General features: G+C 44.2%; 1 protein-coding gene across 14 annotated transcripts in view; it reads right to left on the bottom strand.

Annotated features, from left to right (window-relative positions):
• The window catches only part of LOC109962837 (RNA binding protein fox-1 homolog 3-like), a 483,365-nt gene that overhangs the window by 29,447 nt on the left and 437,270 nt on the right, over positions 1-16,648 (bottom strand). For 13 of the 14 annotated variants that reach the window (XM_020604885.1, XM_020604886.1, XM_020604889.1 and 10 more), the window contains 2 exons: positions 9,399-9,701; positions 1,366-1,509 (listed from right to left, as the gene is read on the bottom strand). In XM_020604885.1, the coding sequence (XP_020460541.1) occupies positions 1,366-1,509; positions 9,399-9,701 (447 nt within the window). The remainder of the gene's footprint in view (positions 1-1,365; positions 1,510-9,398; positions 9,702-16,648) is intronic. The other variant, XM_020604883.1, reaches the window with a different exon arrangement.

Raw genomic sequence — 16,648 nt, 5'->3', positions numbered from 1 at the left:
GATTGAGGGGGACTGGGTGGGCAGCGATCAATTTTGTATCGTATATCTGCATGCGCCGGGCAGGCACACAAAGCCTCCGAGCTAATTACTGAGACGATTTGGATTCCACACGCCCTGCTTCAGAGCTGGGAACAATAAAGCCAACAATCAGACAGAGAAAGAGAGAGAGAGCAGCCATGTTGTCTGCAATTCATAAAGCCACAGCCAGGGCTCTCAAGTAATTAATATCATCAGCTGGATGTTGTCTTCATAACGACGAGAATTAACACCCCTTGGTTCTAATGGTCCAATTAGCACATAACATTTAAAGTACATTTTTGGCAGTTGTCTCCTTTCAGATCCATTATCGTTATTGAATTGGAGATGTTTGGTTCAGTTCTTGAGGCTTTTATGAGACACAATAGTGAGCTGTTGAACTATTCATTGTCTCATTAATTGGGCAAGAGAGAAGAGAGAATTTCTGTTGAAGATCTCTGGAATGTTGTTACGTAATGAGATTGCATTTGTCTGAAGATGACCACTCTGTATGTTTAGCCTCTAAATGGGTATTCAGGAAAAATAATTTCCACAGTGCTGATTTCAGCAAACAATTAAATCTTCTAAAAGTCTAAAAGCTACTTGACAAACTTTTTTTGTTGAGAAGAAAGCTATCCTGGGAAACTGATGTGTTTACTGCTTGTGACTATCATTGCTATTGTATTAACACGGTGTTTGCCAAATTAATCGCTGAGATCTGGGGTTACAGCAACGTTGCTAAAAAGAAGCCTGACAGGACAAGCTAGAGCGTCTTTGGGAGAGCAAACAAAGCTGAACGGTGAAGTTATTACTGTTCTTCTAACTCCAGCCTGGAGTTTCTTTCCCACACATCATCGCTTGATTGTGACTGATTCGGCTGATTTTCTCCACTTTCTCCGACTTGTAAAAACTCAGAAGGCAATTCTTTTCCCTTACACTGTAGTTGCCAATGTAGTTACTAGGTGACAGTTTAAGTGCTGGCCACACTGATTTAAACACATGGCCTCTGTTGTGTGATTAAGTTTAAATGCTCATTTTTCCCTGGAACTTAATAAGCCAAAAATTCTATTTCTTAAAGTTTAATACTTTCTTCTGACATTTGTGGAAGCATTCTTTGTTTCAGGTGAAGTGGGTGCTTATACATTTTGGGGTGTGTTAAATTTTAGTTTTAGTCTCTCTAAATGAAGTGGTTTACATCATCTTTAGCTCATCGGTTAACTGTTGTTTGTTTACAACCTGTCTGGTCACCTTGACAAGTACACTGTAATCATAACCAACAAATAAAGGCCAAAAAATAGAAAAAGAAGACCCAGATTGTAATAAACTGGAATTTTCCTTCAAGGTACTCACCCCAAACATTTGCCTTAGGTCAGGGTCCCGGAAACGGAAGGGAATGTTGGAGACATGTAACCTTTTGGGCTGCTGCTTCTCTGAAGAGTCTGAGTGCTGGAGCTGGAGCTGCTGAGAGCCCTCTGTTTGCGTCACATCATCTGTCTGCCAGAGGGAAACAAACAGAGAAAAGACACAAGCTGCTCATTAGCTGCTACAGTATATGGTTCCTCCCGGTCCTGAAGTACAGGGAGGGGGGAGCAGAGGGGTTGCAAAAAAGAGGGTGGTGAGGTGCAGGGTGGAGGTGGAAGGCCTGGCTGACTAACTTACTCAGCGTCTGCCATTTTTCAATTCGACAAGAAAGCCAAAGCGATAAACAGCCGATGACTTATAGTGTCAAATCTGAGGTTGTGCATTACAAATCCACTTATTAATCTCTTGCACTTAGCTCTTGAGCAACAGGGAAGATTGAAGGCACTGACAAAAAGGCATGGATATAGATCCCACAGAGCCCTGACATGTCTAGACTAAAGACACATTATTGGTGACGTTTGCACACAGGCATCAGAGTGCGAGGCCCGAAGCCCTCAGCGTTGTTGTTTCCATCATTATGCGAATGCTCTGCTGACATTTCTGTATAAATGATGTGTCTGATGTCAGTGACAAATTCCACATTTCTCTCTCTGACACGGGTGATGAATTTCACTGAGGGTGCTGGCGGCTTGTCTGTTTCTATGGACCTTGTTTTTGAGGAAGTTCCTTTTTCTGATGTATTTTCTGTGGACAAAACCTCATTGGCCAGCAGCATAGTTTATCATCTCTATAATGCACCGGTATGGGATAAGCCTGTCTCTGCAAAGGTCCTTTTACTTTCCCTTTTGTGCATTTCAAACAAATCAGACTGTTACTCAAGTGTTACTGAACTGCCATATCTATGGTAAAGATCTGATTAATCAACTAAAACTATTTTGTTAAACGAACAGTTCGACACTTTCTTTCAGAGAGGTGAATCATAAAATCAATAACATTCTCATACAAGAATATCATTATTATAGAGACAAGGCCAGGAGGCAATTAGCCCAGCTTAACAATAAGACTGGAAGCAGGGGGAAACAGTTGGTCTAGCTCTGTCCAAAGTTTTAAAATATGCCTCCCGACACATCTAATGCCGTAAACAAACAAGATAGGTGCACTGGGTTCATTGTGCCACTGTACCTGAGACCTTTCTCCTTAACATCTGTGTCTATGAAGCTCAAACTGTTTCAGTTTTGGGTGAAATTGTTCTAAATGTATAAATTCAATGATATGTTTGTTATTGAGGTCATAGTTAAAGGTAGTGCTGTCTTGGACTACATTACTGTATATTCAGAGGTGTTCCTAATATTCTGAACCTCTCGTGTGTGCAGCTCGGGAGGACAAAATCACAGAGACACCTCTGTAACGTAGTCCAGCACAACACTACCTTTAACTGTGACCTCAATAATAAACATCCATCCATCCATTATCTATATCACTTATCCTGAAGAGGATCATGGGGGCGGGGGCTGGAGCCAGTCCCAGGTGGCACTAGGTGAAAGGCAGGGTACTACTAGTTGCTACTTTTACTTAAGTAAACACTGAGTACTACTTCCACCACTACATATTTGAACTTTGGAGAGAAACAATGTTGACTGCTGGTGGTAACAGGAAGTGAACCACAAAAACAGGTACCAAAATCAGACACAAACCCACATGCCTGACTTGTAAAACCTAAAACCACATCACACTACTATGACCCTATGAAAGACAGTGATTACTCTCATGATCACAAGAGGTCACTCATCAAGACAACATCAACAAAGTGTGTTTTAAGTGTTTTGAACAAACAGCCATTGCTGTGATTTCCGGTGAGGAACGTCTCCATTCTGATTAAAATGAACAAAATTGAAGCTGATATAGTGCCGGTGACTCTGGAAAGGGACTAAATAAAGAAATGCAGAGAGGAGTGGGGAATGGGATATGAGAGAGTGGAAGTGGCAGATATCGAGCACAAAAGCTGTTTGAATGCGATATGTAAACTGCGAGGTCTCCTGGGAAGTGCTCTCTGAGCATGGCAAACACACTATACACTGGCAGACACAATCTTGTACTGAGATACAGATGTGAAAAGGGAGAAGGTTGTTGCCAGAGTACAAACAGTTCAAATGACACAGACAGACACACACACTGATAACCCTCTCCCTGCTCTGAGGCTATCTGATGGCTGCAGGCCTCTCTTAGTGATACATTTCCCACCATTTAGGAAATGGGGTACGGATTATTTATTATAATTCATCATCACAGTATTATCATTATCATCATGATCATAATGATAATCGCCTTTATTATTCTCATTATCATAATCACAATCTCCACTCTAATGGCCGTCATTTACTTGGCTTTTATGGTCCATTCTGAGACGGTGACATATATTGTTAACAGTGACAGTTGTTTGATTCAAGGTGTCGCGTTGTCTCTCCTGCAGCCATCCAGGTAGGGTGGAGTTGGCGGCAGCTTCCTAAGTCCCGCCCGGGTTTGACGAATTCCAGACCAGAGATTAACAAGTGGCGAAGGACACAGGAGCTGGAGAGTACACTGAGCTTGCCGGCCGGCAATCAGTGGATTTGTGACAGTGAGAGAGGGGCAGAGGGGTCTTAACTCTGCTGTGTCCTCCCGTGCTGGAGGTTAATAGCCTGAGTAGCCATGTTGGGCCCTGGGGGCGACACACTGCAGACAGATGCTGGGACGGTGGAGGGTGACAAGGTACCAAAGCCCCGTGGGTCAATCTGTTTCATCGGTCACACGTGACACTGTCGACCTTTAGCGTATGTTACCGGACTACTGAGCACCGCAGTTCTCCAACTCTGGCTGTCTGGCTTTTTATCACGGTGGGCGCAATCGCATGTTTGCAAACATCCAGATTAACTTTCACTCGGCGCTCAGACAGACCAGCAGCATGCTGACATTGAGGGCAAATACACATACAGAGAACACAAATACTGAATTGCTGACTCCCATGCACCCCAGACTGCATTTTACTAACTCAATAACTTGGAGTGTCACTGAGATCCGGGATGCCTGCCTCTGCGCGCCACTCCCGAGGCTCCAACCTGCCTGCCTGCCTGTGAGATGGTGGTGTTGCAGTGGAAAATAATTACCTCTGTATTACCATAGGAGGCCACCTTCAGTGGCAGTTTACTGTCCCGACAGCTGCTGTCACAGGGAGGAGGAGGAGGAGGTGGGATGCAAAACCCACCGTCACCGCAAAAGCCAGCAAACCAGAGAGTGAGAGAGCTGTCAACTCAGGCAACGCTCTGCCTTCCTGTTCAGTCATTTCTCTGAAAGAATACCTTGCTGTTATTTGCAAATAGCCTGCAAAGTGCTCTGCTCAGCACTTTGCTCCTCCTCGCAGAGTGGCATTACAAGAGCATAATTGAAACTATCTGATTGGACTGCTGCCAAGCAGGTAGATTACATCCGATTAAATGGGGGCTACTGAGTCTTCGCACACAAGAATTATAATGCCTGAGCTTTAATTCATTATTTTCCTGTCCCGCTACTGTTTGTTTTCTTTTTCTAAAGAAGCAGCAAATATATCCCCTCCATCACCTGAGACAGCAGGAAGTGTGCAGAGAGCGAGTGTGGAGTGGAGGGGGCGCCCCCACCTCCTCCCCTGATTCATATAAAGTAGTGAAAGGCAGAGGAGTTATTTTGTGCGCTCAGGAGACAGTAAAAGTCACACTCCCTTTCTACATAAGCAACATTAGGTGAGTGGCAGTTGGAACACTTGTAATGTCTGGATGGACATGAAACTCTCAAGCCAAAGCTAAAACTGAAGTAGTGATGTTAGCTACAACTCTCAAGGTGCATTTCAAGAAGCATCATTGATCTTAAATGTCAGATTCTGGTTCACCTTTGCATGAATTCAGCAGCTATGGTGCAGTGCTTTGGTCCCAACTGTAAATACAGCATACATTAGCTACATTAACTAATGGCAAGCTCTTGCAGTGGTAGCTTAGGGTCATGGGTGCTGTAGTATTTACAGCTATCCTCCACGCTAAACCGTGAAAATATTCAACCTCACTAGAGCCACCATATGTGAATTATTTGACAACTGAAAATACTTCCCAAGAAATGCACTAGTTCCTCCTGATAAACACCACAGTGTCCAGCTGTTTTGGGAAATTACTGTGCTCTTTAAAGAAAATGAACAATTTATTACTTGTGTTAGGAATGTTTTTAAATGTGCTTAAAGCCGAGAGCCACTGAGAGGGAGGTCAGAAAGTTTTGAGATACAAACTAGCGCATTGTTGTTTTGGGTCTTTCTGTAGGATTTGTTGACAGTACGAAAAATGTAGACAGACACCAGTGTTGTCCTTTAAATTATCCAGTAGAGTTTTTATGCTGGGGAACACTGAAAACATCTATAAAATCTCAGAAATGGGAATTTACACAGGGGTAGAATCAGCGGCTCCTCCCACTGTCAGATAACAAAGGCAAATCCCAGTTCCTTTATTTTATTGTTCCTCAGTCCTCAGTCTTCACTCAACCCAGGAGTCGTTCCAGCCCGCCGTGATGAAGGATGTTCCAAAGCTCTTATTTCTCCTCTGAGGAGAGAGAAAGCTGCCTGGGAGGAGCTATAACTGAGGATACACGAGTGCATCCTTTATAGAAGTTTGTTACAGACTGACACGCCCCTTTATCAGAATTCAGTTTGTGATTACACAATTCACATAAAGGAATGGAGGAAAGGATGTCTCACGCCAGTTAAAACATATTGTCTCAGTTCCTCTCTCCTCACGGTGTCACCTTGCATCTTTTCCTTGCATCTTATGTAGGTGGGACTAAGACACAGTGTGGATGCAATTAATGGAATTGGGATTCACCTCAAGATATAACAAACATGCTGCCCTCAGCACGCCTCAGAAGGCTGCACCCTTCTAGAGTCTCAGTTCCTTTAAACACAAGCTCATGATTGATGAGAAAGTACGTTTGCATGTATCCATGAATATCTGCATGTGCTTGCCCATGTTTTCTTCATGCCATTGTGTGTTTGTGAGTGTGTGTGTGTGTGTGTCTATGTTATCACAGTTGCCCAGAATACCCTTTGGAAAGCCTTCATGCTGCTGACATGGGCTGTGAAAAATCTGGAATTGAGTGCTGCCCTAACACCACTGCCTTAATTTGTTATCTGAGAAGAGAATGATTACTCATGAAATTCAACCAAACCTCAGACTATTTGAACTGAGCCAGATAACGAGCTCAGTTTTTTTTTCTTTCCTCCAGCTCCCTGGCAGCCCTCTGCTACCCTCCTCTCCAAGGATTTGGAGAAAAGTTGGGGGCTGCCTCTCTTCCTCAAGTTGCCTGCTTTCATGTCAGCTTGTTTGAACATGGCACAGAGCAAGGTCCCGGAGGTCTGGCTCTGGACAACGCCACCTTCCCAGTATAGATGGGGGACTGGTAGACACAGACAGAAACAGAGAAAAAGTGAAGAGAGTCCCTGCGCCTCATTAAAACATACACACTCTCCGTTCTCTGCGGGGAGTTCACACAAAATCCATACATTTCACTGAATTTCTACTCTCTCTTGACTCTTTTTAAGTCTTTAAGTCGAGAAGATGTGCAGACTAAAGCGTCATCGTGGGGTAGAGGAGCTGAGCGTAGCAGAGTCGAGTCGAGGGAGGAGGGGAAGGGGGGAGAATTGCAGCAAGTAGCTGATCTGCTCCTTCAATCTGTGTTTCTGCAGGGTGCCCTAATCAAAAGCACCCGGGCCCGTCTGTGGCACCCAGAGCAAACAGGCTGGGTCTGTCATTAAAGCTGGGGAACACAGCAGTGGGCGACACTATACCAGCAGCCCCTGAGGATTAGAATATCTGTTTATGCCCCACTAATTTCATCCCTCTGTCCTCCCTGAGAAAAGACGGGTGGAAGTGGGAAGAGTGCGGATGCAAAGAATAAAGATGGAGGAAAGCAGGGACGGCACAAGAGGGGAAGAGCATGAAGGAACAGCAAGGCGAGCTCTCATCTCTCCATGGCCACCATCTCTGGGCCTTCTTCACAGCGGGTGAGCAGATGAAATGAAATCAAATGCGAAATGAAGAGAGAGGGGAGCCAGTGAGCGTCGGTGTGTGGAGGAGCGGTGTACAGTGTCGGAGAAGGAAGAGGAGGAGAAGGCTGAACCTCCTGCCAAGTCTCTCTTCACTTTAAACTCTCTTGTGTGTCAGCCATTACTGTAAGTGCAGTACGTAATCACGGAGCAGTTGGAGAGCATCACACAAATCTTCAAATCAAACATTACTACATTACGACACTACGCAACGTCTCGCTCTGCTTGTGCTGTATAGGCACTTTTGTGCCACCAAATATTCGCAGCCTGTTCAGTAATTGTGAGGCTGGGAAATGGAGTTATTAACAGTGTTGTTTATGAGTGACCCAGATCTCCGTCAGGGGGGCTGTGGCTTAGCAGTGACCTCTCCCAGCAGGGATTCTCATGATAAAGGAGAAAAGGAGGTCTGAAGGTGTGATTTTTCCATCGCTGCCGGCATCTTTTTAGATGTGTCTCCAAAGTTTGCAGCTAAGTCGTCCTCCCTTTTATCTACATCTGCCTCTTGTGAAGGTAAATCCCAGGTCAGTACATTTCATACAAGATATCAGTATACAAGAATGAAATATATAATATATGATTTAAAAATTCACTCACATCCGAGCTGTTTATCTCAATGTGCAGAGGTTTGTTCCCTTGGAGTGCCAACACTTTAACTCTTATGGTGAGGAGGAAATGGTAGAGTACACAGAATGGTAGAGTTGCACAGAGGATAATGTCTCATGTTTAAAGGAGAGTCTCAAACATTTGGATGCAGTTACGGATAATTAGCTGATTTTACAAAACAACAACCCATCATGGCTTGTTGAGGAAAGTCTCTCTCTTTTTTCTTCCTTTAACCGAGACCAAAAAGATCAGGGGGGCGGGTGTGTCCTGCTTTCAGAGACCCTGAATCATTCATGTCCACAGCATAAAAAATGTGCTTCATGCAAATAAATAAAACAGCTCAGGCTTCCAAGTTTTCAGGCAGCCCCCAAATGACTCTTCAGAAACACACTTTTATTTTATGAGCAAATTTTCAACCAAATTCACCTCCATCGTCAAGCACAAATCATTACCATGACATCAAAGTCTGCTGACTCTCACTCTCAAACTAAGAAAGGTCATTTCTGTGCGTGCGATGCAAAAAACATCCAAATTGAAAAAAGGAAAGATAGCATGGAAAATGACTGGGGCATGGCTCCAGGGCCGGGGCTTAAATGAACTCACTAGTCCTACAGAAGTACCAATCAATTGAGGTATATACCATATAGAGGTGTTTAACCTCTAAGATTAGAGAGATTGCTTTACGGCAAAAAACAGGAAGTGGGCAGACGTCTTCCAGCACCAAAGCCTTCAGGTTTTAGACAATGGCAGATGATGAAAAGAGTGAACATATTAGAAAGAAAACACACATTCCTCAGTGAGAGGAAAACGGCAAATTTGGTCTCTTTTGTTACTAGTAAAATGTCAAGAATCAAGAAATGGCACTTTTAGACTGCTGTAAAAAATAAAAGATAAGCTTTCATTCATTTTCTACCTCTTAATCCCTCAACGGGGTCACAAGGGGGGGGAGCCAATCCCGGCCAGCAATAGGGCAAAGGCAGGGTACACCCTGGACAGGTCGCCAATCCATCGCAGGGCTAACACATAGACGAACAACCACACACGCACTCCTATGGGCAATTTAGAGACACCAATCAACCTAAGCTGCATGTCTTTGGACTGCGGGAGGAAGCCGGAGTACCCAGAGAGAACCCACGCAAGCACAGGGAGAACATGCAAACTCCACACAGCAATGTCCTGGGTGGGGCCCGAACCCAGAGCCTTCTTGCTGTGAGGCAACGGTGCTAACCACTGCATCACCGTGCTGATAAGCTGTCTTCTAAAAAACAAAAAAGATGTGTAATGTGAACAAAAAAAGGGAAAAACTGATATAATGAATATATATTACTTGCTGACAGTGTGTTGAGGTCAGCGTTTGCAGATGATGGAGGACACTGACCGGTGCCGTCGTGGTGGTGGTGATGACAGGCGTGTTGTTGTCTGTGCCAACCGGTTCGCTGTGCGTCTGTGTGGTCGTGTAGAGGGTCATAGTGTGCTCAGGGACTCGGCTCTGCCCGGTGTAGTCCTGTGTTGTAAGCGGGTGCGGTGCCGCGAACTCTGCGGGTATGCCATTCTGTGGGGGAGGCGGATACTGGGCTGGGGTGTACGGCTGGGCCATCGCTTCTGGGGGGTTAGTGGCCTCTTGGTTACCCTGAGAGGAACACACAACAGGAGGCAAGTGTTAGAACTGCAGTTGAAAGAAAAGTTACAGTACAGTGTTTGAGCTGTACAACCAGCACGGAAGACGTGTGAGATCCCCAGTGCAATCTAGAAGGCAACAGGGGGAGGGTTGTCCAGCAAGCCAACTAAGTTGGGGGGTGGGGGGTGGGTGAGGGGGACAGCAATCACATCACATCTCAGCTCACATTAGAGAATTCTTTGATCACTGCTAATGAACACAGTTTATGTTGTAGAGCATGGCTCGCTAGTTGGAGGGGCAAGAGTCAGGGAAAATCTCAATTGCACTTATGGCAAAGCACAAGAGGAAAGATCAATTAATTGATAAAATTTTGATTGGGGCCTTTGATTTCAATGACAGGTCTGTTGAACTAGCAGCTGCTTCCTCTCCAAGCTCTCTCACTTTTAACACCAACCTGTGTCTTGTTTCGTTTTTCAGTACAGGTGTTCTTTTGATATCACTTTGAAATCTCAAATGCACCGAGGTGTCATTTAAAGCAGCCATACAAGAACCTTGGTGGAATACAATCTAAAAGTAGCAAGAGTCTTATTAAAATCAGGAAAGGCTAAGAGTTTACCAGGCATGTGATGCTGCCTTTTGGTACCCGACAGCTTTAAATTCTCACTGGAATCAGATTTCAGTCAGCGCTCATTCTCATTCTTCCACATTCTTCCAGAACACACAGTATGTGGTATCGACACCACGTATGTTTTTTAGTCTCTGTTCCTGACTTAAGTGATAGATGGCCCTTTGCAATGAAGCAGTTTCACAGACCCTTTGTCTCGTGTGGATGCTTGAGATGATGAGCTGGAGAAATAATGGACTTTTCTGGCTGGTGCACATTGTTAAACTCGGTAATGGCTGGACTACAGAAGTGCATGTCTTATTGTTGCGAAGCACTGGGCTCTGCAAATCCAAACTAATGAGCAGAACTGTGAGATCAGTGCTGCTGGAGCGGATATCCATCCCAACATTAAAAACACAGAGGGAAAAGGTGAGACAATAACACCGAAATCCAATAACACCCCCTGCAAATACCCTCAACCAAATTTAAAGATACAAATCACGCGAGCCCAACACATAACTCTTTCGATAAGAGAAGAGGAGGGAAAAAAGCACACAATAGCAGCTAGAAGTAAGGGTTTATGATTGGAGAAAAACAATAACAGTAAACAGAGACATTTTTGTCTCTTCCTTTACAAGCTGGCTGGGGATGGTGAGATAAGAGATAAATGTGTTTTATTCTTTTCCTGCTGCTGTGGAGTTTGGCCTCCTTCTGCAGCGTTCCACAGAAAATTCCATCTGGGCAGAAGGAGGCTGTGGTTTTAATGAGAGAGCTGAGTAACACTATGCTGTAAATGTAGTGGAAATAATTCTACCCTGACGTGTTGGCAAACAAACCCTGGCCTAAACTGTGCTCTGCCAATTAAGGAAATGCTCCATTATCTAAATGAAAATAGAGAGAAGTCTTGAGAGAGGAGAAGGATTGACCAACCTCCTGCGGCCCGACAGGCCTCCAGGCTGCTACTGCGGTAGGAGTGGACCTTCACTCCCACCTGACCTAATCCCCCTTCTCTTTTTTATTATACTGTATTTCTATCTCCTCTGTCTCTCCCTCAATCCCTCCTCCCCTTTCCCTTTCATGCTCATCTCTTCCTGCCCCCTCTCTTTATATGCAGAAACTTTTTTAATCTCTACCCCTGTGCTCTACTTTTTCTCTCCCTCCAGTCATGGCATTAAATAACACACTTGCATTGCGGGGCATCCTAATTCAAGGAAGCTCTTGATGTTGGCAATTTTCAACTTCTAAGCACCCATTTTAAAAGGAGAATGGGGTTGGTTACCTAAAAAAAGACGCTACCTCCTGGTATGACAGCTGAAAGTACTACCGCATCCTGTGTCCTCCTTTTAACAAGCTTGTGCAAACCATCAACACATCAGTACTCAACAGTCCAGCAGAGAAGGAAAGCTCAGCAGCCTGGAAACAACAATGTGCTGTGTCTGAGTGTACGTCAAACACTGTTCATGTCATCAAGGAGATCAGTGTTGATCTCCTGCTGCCCAAGGTCCAGATCGGTGTTTTTAAGAATTTGCCAAGGAGTTACTGAGTGTATTTACATTATACTCTGATAGGGGAAACATAATTATATAAACATCAAATTCTAGTTTCAGAATTCAACTCTTATTCCAGGTTAGAGAAATGGCCCGTTTATTGCAGCTTTGCCTATTTACACTGAACTAAAAAATGCTGACATAATGCCACTGCCGTGTTCTTTTTTACATGGATGCTGACATCCTTGTATAAGAGGCATGGTGTTTAATGTGACATCCAGCATGACATTTAACCATGTGTATAACACATGTTGAAATACAATACATGCAGGTAACGTTGCTGCTTTCAAAGCAACAGTGGCAGGTGAACAATATAGGGATGTGCTTTTGCTCATCCTGCACATTTACGACAGGAATCGGACTCCAAGTTGTGCATAATGCACAACAAGTTAACGATTATGGTCATGGATTATGTTTCTTGTGAGCAACATAAAAATTTAAATCCCCGGTCGGTGCATTGCAGAAACAACTCTTCATCAAAACTTCACACACCTCTGCCCACAACCCCCAAAGCCGCCAAGTTTACTACCTCCCCTGGCGGAATGAAGGAGGGTCAGTGCTAGTGCTAACCCCTCACCCCCACTGCCAGCTTGGTACCTTTTATACAAAATGGCATGGTGGAAAATTGGTGCAATAATCCCAACTTGAACGTAGACTCACTTCAGTGAGACCCTATGTTGGTACAGTAGGGGTCTCACTGCAGCAAAACAACACAGTCGTGCGGCAAAAAGGCTGAACATGTCTCAACTTGTGCGCAGTAATATTCAGAGTAAAATTCTGCCTCAAACAGCAGTATTATACACAGCTGTTCAGTACTTGGGTGTCTGATAAGCATTTATACTCATATTCACATTGGACTTGCTGGATCATATGCAATCCTCCCGTTGGCGGTAGCCCCCACCACTATGTTGCTACTTTGGGTTTCTGATCATTGGAATGTGCATTTCAATTCAATTCAGTTTATTTGTATAGAGCCAGTTCACAACAGCATTTGTCTCAGGGCACTTTACAAAATCAGGTCTAGACTGTAGACTATTGTAAGGAAAACCCAACAAATCCTCCTTGAGTAAGCACTTGGTAACAGTGGGGAGGGAAAACTTCCTTTAACAAAAGAAAGATCCGACCGGGCCTGGCTCTTGGTGGGCAGCCTTCTGCCTCGACTGGTTGGGGTGAGTGGATAGAGGAGAGAGGCAAGAAGAAAAATCACAGGTGTGTTCTCAAATGAACCTACAATATTAGTTGATCAATAGAGCAAAGCATGATATGTATGCTAAAATAAAAGTAAAAGCTAAAGATAAAAAGCAACAATATTTTGTGACATTGTTACGTGTCTTTTGTGAGTTCCTTATTCTGGTGCTATATGTGCTGAGCAAGCTGCAGGAGAGCTGTGCTTTTGGTTTCTTGTTTGCTGTATCATTGACTATTTATTTGACAGTTTCTTAGTGCAGAGAAATCTATGATTTAGTTTACTTTCTTCACTACCAACACTGTTCATTGTTTAGTTTCTTCTTAATACTGCAGTTCTGAATCAGTCATAACATGTTCTAGTAAACTTGTTAAATTATCATCTGGCTTCGAGTGTCCCTCTGCCCTCGGGTCAGAATCTGAATTGTTACACTCAGAGGGCACACAGCCCGATGTATCCGTGTCAGGTCTGTTGCTACAGTATGCGAGCTTTAAACAAGTGCAAAGGACTGAAACAGAGCCAAGTGACACACAAACAAGATAACAGCCTGGAGCTTGGGATCAGAGAGAGAAAACTACTAATGTGTTGTAGCACCACGCCACTGCTGTTTCAGAGGGCAGCAAGGCAAAAGTAAGGAGGCGGACAGTACAGGCCTCATTAGTGAAACACAAAGTAACAGTGACTCTCGAGTATGATCTTCGTCTTTCTCTGATGTATGCAAAAACCGTGTTCTTCAACTGGAAATGAACTGGGAAAAGAAAAAAGCTCCATGCAAATCAAGGGAAGTTGTGCTTGTCCCAGTGCAACCACGTGCCCTTTTTCCACTGGGGCCAACTCGCTGTTGTTAAAATAATCCATGGCCCGCTAGGACAAACCAGCCAGGTACACAGCACATCTCATTCCCCTAAAAGACACTGCTGTTCATTATAGCTGTGAAAAAGTGCGATGAGTTGTTGTTATATTGGGAGTGCAGCGGGTGTTTCTCTACGTGCAGGAGCGTTTATGGGCAAAGTGCGGGTCCCTTTGTGGCACGGCGACAACGAATAAAGGCAACCAGAGTGAGCAGCCTTTATTGATCTCCCATCCTTTCCATTCCACTTTCCCTCCTTCCCTCCAACTCTCCTTTCACCCCTTCTACTCCTATTACTGAAGAGCAATAAAAGAAAACACTATCTCTAATCTTAAGCACTCTCTTTGTATAAAATTGGATTGGAAACCCTTACTTAAGGAGATCACTTTTGGAGTGGAGTTTTTGTTTTTACAGTCAGCATCAGGAGCCAAAGAGGTCAGAAAGGCCTTGCGGCAATGGCCACTGCTGAGGCTGGCAGTCTGAGAGAAAGTTCCGGCACCAACAGTACTTGGCAAGAGATGGAGACTTTCACCAGTGCTAACCCCAGTGTAGATGGCCAAGGCTATATTCCACCTCTGCAGGTACTGTACAACAACTTGGCTGCTTGCCAGCAAGCCGTGATCCTCTTTAGCAATGCTGGGACGGAAGGTGTTGAGAGGCCAAAAGAAGATGGGCTTTGCAAATACAGGAGCTGTTAGGAGGAACTCATATCGGCAGAGTGCTGCACTGACTCGTAAGTGAGATGGAGGGTCAAAGAGCAACACGAAGGCAAAATCCAGCCGTCAACTAATTGTGTTGCATTGGATCTGGAGGGAAATCACTCAAATGGGAGCACACTGATCAATCTCAGCAATAGGAGCTGTGATGGAGTGGGAAGCTTTATGGCCCCATCTCAGTCATATGCACCTAGGGTCATTTTTCAGCAAAAGCCTTCCTACTTTACATGGTGCCTGCTGTATGACACCAACAATCTGAAGCAAGAAATCTTCCTTCTGCTTCTATACACTAAGCAATTCATATGGATTTATGAATAGCTCCACAGTGGTTTTGCATAACCTAAACAGCATGAATAGTTTAAACTTGACTTAACATAAAGTATTGCTGTATCACTCCTTCATGGAAAATGTACACAAGCATCTTGCTCTGTCAGATTACAAATGACATAACATGTTAAAAATGAATTTTAAGCTTTTCAGTGCCTGAAAATTGTCCTCGTCTCTTCTGAAGCATCATGCGCTGAGTGTTCCTCACTAGAACAATGCTCATTTGGTTTTAATGACTGCCTAACAGTGACAGTGCCAAACTAGTGACAAATCCCTTGGAGCGTCACAGCGCAAACCCGAGTGGCGTTTATAGTGAAACGCATAAGGCGGTTTAGCAGAGGCCGGTGCGCAGCAATTAGTTGATGCAACATAAACGAAACACTGAGTGGTGTTCGTCCAGCTGCATGAAAGCCTCTTGTTGTCCCTGGCTCTGTTGCTGATGCTCGGTTAATTGTAGCCCCCACACAGACAGTCAGGCAGGCAGACTAAAAGATGGCCCAAGATGATTTCCACAGGCAAATGGCATTCATTTTGTCTTGAAGGTGCATAAATAAAGGTTGTCTAGCTGGGTCCATTTTAATTAGGCGAGCCACATGATCTTACTCCAACTCTATGTGTTAACACTCACCAGAGGCTGCGGCATGTGTTAATTACAACCACATGCCACACAGTGAATCCAAGGTGAGCCAGAAAAGAGAAACTCAAAAGAGGTAAACAACAACAACAAAGACAAAATCTCATCTCATGATGAGGCACATATTTGGTGCAACCGCTATTTCCCTCCCCACAGTCAACCAATTACAACAAAATGTTGGGAGAGAGAGAACAAGGGGATCTGGAGAAGTGCCTATTTTAATGCAGATTCACAAAACAAAACACCTCCCCCCCGCCCACCTCAACAAAAACCCTGATCTTCCTCATCACTACATTACATTTATGATTTCAAATAGGCTGGGTAGAGGGTTATTGTTTTGTCTCACATTTCCTTGCTAGCAAACTCCCATCTTTCCATTTTTCCACCTCATTTGTGGAAAAATTAATTCATGAAAATAAACACTCGGTGTCTTCACACTGCATCCAAGTCAATTTAGATTTCGTGCATGTTTCTGCCACTCTTTTCTGAGAGGCTTAGCCGTTTTCACATGTCACATATGTTTCATCCCCTCTAACATGATTTTTCCTCGTTATTGGGAGCACTTATTTGCTCCATAGCTTTGGATGGAGGTATTAGAAAGAGAGTTCATTTTCTTCCAATCCCTTGCTGATTTCTTCATTACATTGCAGCGGAGGCGCTGCGCGCAGAGCCTCATGCCGAGGTGGGACCGCTCTTAGCGGTGCGACTGAGAGTGTTACTATACCTCAGAGACACTGGAGCGCCACTTAATAACCAGAGTAGACAGTGGTTCACTTTGAACTCCTGTGACATGTAATGAACCTGTCTGTCTCAGCTGCAGCTCTGTCTGGGCTCAGGCGCTACATGGCAGAGATGCAGATAAATAAATAAATAAATGAGAACACATCCAAATAAGCCTAGAGGCCCTGTGAAAAAGCCATCAGTTACACATGGTTAGACTCATAGCATTTTGCCAGCGCCATAAGAGGAGATAATTGTCTGTTTCAGTGCTGTTGCCTCTTTTGTTGCATAACAGATATTTACATCTGGGACTAATTACTCCAGACTGGGTGTCAAAATTTGGATTAACTTGTGTGATGCATCCAGTTTGGAGTA

Source organism: Monopterus albus, unplaced genomic scaffold (genome assembly GCF_001952655.1).
Source record: "Monopterus albus unplaced genomic scaffold, M_albus_1.0 scaffold68.1, whole genome shotgun sequence".
NCBI classification, from domain to species: Eukaryota; Metazoa; Chordata; class Actinopteri; order Synbranchiformes; family Synbranchidae; genus Monopterus; species Monopterus albus.
The sequence above is the reverse complement of the archived record's forward strand: the minus strand, read 5'-3'. Positions and strand labels throughout refer to the sequence as shown.